General features: G+C 36.3%; 1 protein-coding gene across 1 annotated transcript; it reads left to right on the top strand.

Moving 5' to 3' along the window:
* Positions 1–90: 90 nt before the first annotated feature.
* On the top strand, positions 91–2138 carry LOC129571295 (GA-binding protein subunit beta-1-like). The gene is made up of 5 exons (XM_055451070.1): positions 91–178; positions 238–336; positions 411–509; positions 571–624; positions 1719–2138. The coding sequence occupies exons 1-4, from the start codon at positions 172–174 to the stop codon at positions 600–602; spliced, it is 237 nt and encodes a 78-aa protein (XP_055307045.1). The 5' UTR covers positions 91–171; the 3' UTR covers positions 603–624; positions 1719–2138.
* The last annotated feature ends 497 nt before the right edge of the window (positions 2139–2635 follow it).

Raw genomic sequence — 2635 nt, 5'->3', positions numbered from 1 at the left:
ACGGGTGTCAGAGTTGTGTGTGATGTCTACTAAATGGGAAATTGGTTAAATTTTTTCATCGATCTGAATTAATTTTCAGGTCACAAGAGCGTCACTGAAGTTCTCAGCCGTAAAGCAAACGATCTTAATATTAAAAATAAATTTAATCAGACACCTCTTCATTTGGCATCTATGCATGGTAAGGTTGACTAAATCAGATATCCCGTCGATCTCTGTCATTGATTCGTATTATTTTAGGGCACGGAGGTGTCGCTGATGTGCTTCTCAAGAATGGAGCTAACGCTGATATTGGAGATGATTCGAAGAATACACCTCTTCATTATGCTGCTACACATGGTAATCTTGAATAAGTATTTTCACAAAATAAAGAATCGGTTTGATCTTTTTCATCGATCTAAATTATTTCTAAGGTCACAAAAATGTTGCTGAACTTCTCATCAAAAAAGGAGCCAAAGTTGATGTTAGAAATCTTGCGAATCTGACACCACGTCAGTTAGCTGTTAGCCATGGTACTGCTGACTATATTAAATACCGCTTTGATCTTTTTCATTGATCTGTATTATTTTTCAGGTCACAATAATATTGCAGAACAATTGGAATAGATTCAATATGCTGCCAACAATGGTAATGTTGAATATTTTACTTTTCCGTACACTTTCTCTCTCTCTCTCTCTCTCGAAATGGAAAGATTTTTTCAATCTACGATTAAATTTTAACACTATGACGGTTCTTCTGACATTTCACATATTCCTGTTCTTTGGGGACCCCAGGGCCCCATATGTACTTCATATGAAATCTGGACTGTGATAAGAGATAACAAAATAGTGTCTGGGGCAAAGTTGTAATACTCGAGGTTTGCTATAATTTTGCTGCAACAAATATTGCTTATCCCTTATCAGTTCCGCGAAAAACCGCGAAAATCGCGGGCCCTGAATTCCCCAAGAACCGTCATAGTGTTAAATAAAACACCTTAAAGTGACTTTGCTTTTTCAAATTTCAAACATGAATCAATATGAATATTTATTTTTAAACGAAATTTTGGTTCGGATGCATTTCGACGTTTGTCATCCTCAGCGAGTATCAAATTACACTGGACTCAGCTCTATGTTTGCGATTGCGAGTGAGAGAAAAAAGAAGAAAAGTATACACAGAAAGCAAAACATGTAACAATGTGTTGTGGTGCGAGCGCACGCCAAAAAATTACAACAACTAAAACAATAAAACTCGGTGTGAACACACAAAGACACAACAAACCTCAAAATGAGACCAATTCGATTTTGATTGGCTTCAAATTTTCTGAGATTTCATTTTTTGGTGAAAAAATGAAATTCTGAAAGTTTCACGTTGATCGCGATTCACAATTGCATAAGTTTGGTTTTTGGCCCTCAATTTTTTCTCGAAATTTCCTTGAAATTTATTTTGTATGGGATGTGTAATCGATTCCGATTGACTTCAAACTCTCAGATTCTTATTTTTTTCGCCATAAATCTTAGAAAGTTCAAAGCCATTCGGAATCGATTTACAAGTACCTCCCATACGGAATTTTCAAAATTTCGACTAAAATGACCGATTTTCACTGAAAATATGCGTTTTTATACAAAATATGAAAAAAAGCACGAACAACTGTACGGAAAAAAAACGGGATTACGAATGTAATTCCCTTTATATTTTCACAAAACAAGAAATTGTTTGATCTTAAGTCGATCTGTATTTTCCAGGTGGCGAATAGCTGAATAATCGGATGATTTCCTTCGATTCCCGTTTTCGATTGTCCTGTAGAAGAATTATTCCAATACATTTTTTGTCAATCTTTGACCATATCAATTTGTGTGGTCAACAATATAAGTATTGTTGCTTTGTTCAACCATCAACTTTTCTGTTAGGCTTTTGAATAGAAGATATCATTTTGCTGTATTTGTGCAACCTTAACTGTTTGTATGTAATAAGTAGGTATCATTGGAAAAATAAACTTTTCTCAACCAGTGTCAATCACAATCACAACGTAGTTTCAACGCATACTTACTCTCTGAAAAATACCAGACTATTTAATTTACCCACTTCCACCACTAATGTAGACACTACTCAATGGAGCAACGGACTTGTCGTCACACGCGTAGATTTCACTCTATTTAGCGAATCGCTAGTTGCCGGAAAATCGTCTATGCAGTGCACTCGATATTTAACGAGAAATACTATAATATTCAGTAAGTCGAAGTGTGATTTCGTTTGCGGCGCCGCGCGTAAATAAGTCTCGTTGGATATAACGTCGTACTTCATCGTAGTAGCCATAAGTCATCCGGCTAACCGAACATTGGGATTTCACGTTAAATATCGAGTGCACTGCATAGACGATGTTTCGCCAACTAACGAATTGCTAAATAGAGTGAAATTTGTAAAAACAAAATCGAAATTTCGTTGAGAATCACCTTATTGTTTTTGCTATTGCAGCACAAAAGATACACAATTGTACTTGCTTAAAGTGAATGCACATTTCGAAACGCTCAACGGGCGTTCATCATCAGTACTGACACGACTCTCGATTTTTGCCGGTGATTTGCGAGACAATAAAATGACAACACACCAACACAACGCAAAACAGCTGGATCAGCAGCAACAAAACATTCGCCGCATCGAA

This window comes from Sitodiplosis mosellana, unplaced genomic scaffold (genome assembly GCF_009176505.1).
Source record: "Sitodiplosis mosellana isolate CC-2019 unplaced genomic scaffold, AAFC_SMos_1.0 Smas_scaffold_1919, whole genome shotgun sequence".
Taxonomy (NCBI): Eukaryota; Metazoa; Arthropoda; class Insecta; order Diptera; family Cecidomyiidae; genus Sitodiplosis; species Sitodiplosis mosellana.
Note: the sequence above shows the minus strand (reverse complement) of the source record. Positions and strands in the feature narration are given on the sequence as shown.

Bases quoted from the DNA above. Each gene is read 5' to 3' on its own strand.
- LOC129571295 (XM_055451070.1), top strand. The intron at 337-410 runs GTAATCTTGAAT...ATTATTTCTAAG, and splicing joins TCATTATGCTGCTACACATG to GTCACAAAAATGTTGCTGAA. The intron at 510-570 runs GTACTGCTGACT...ATTATTTTTCAG, and splicing joins TCAGTTAGCTGTTAGCCATG to GTCACAATAATATTGCAGAA.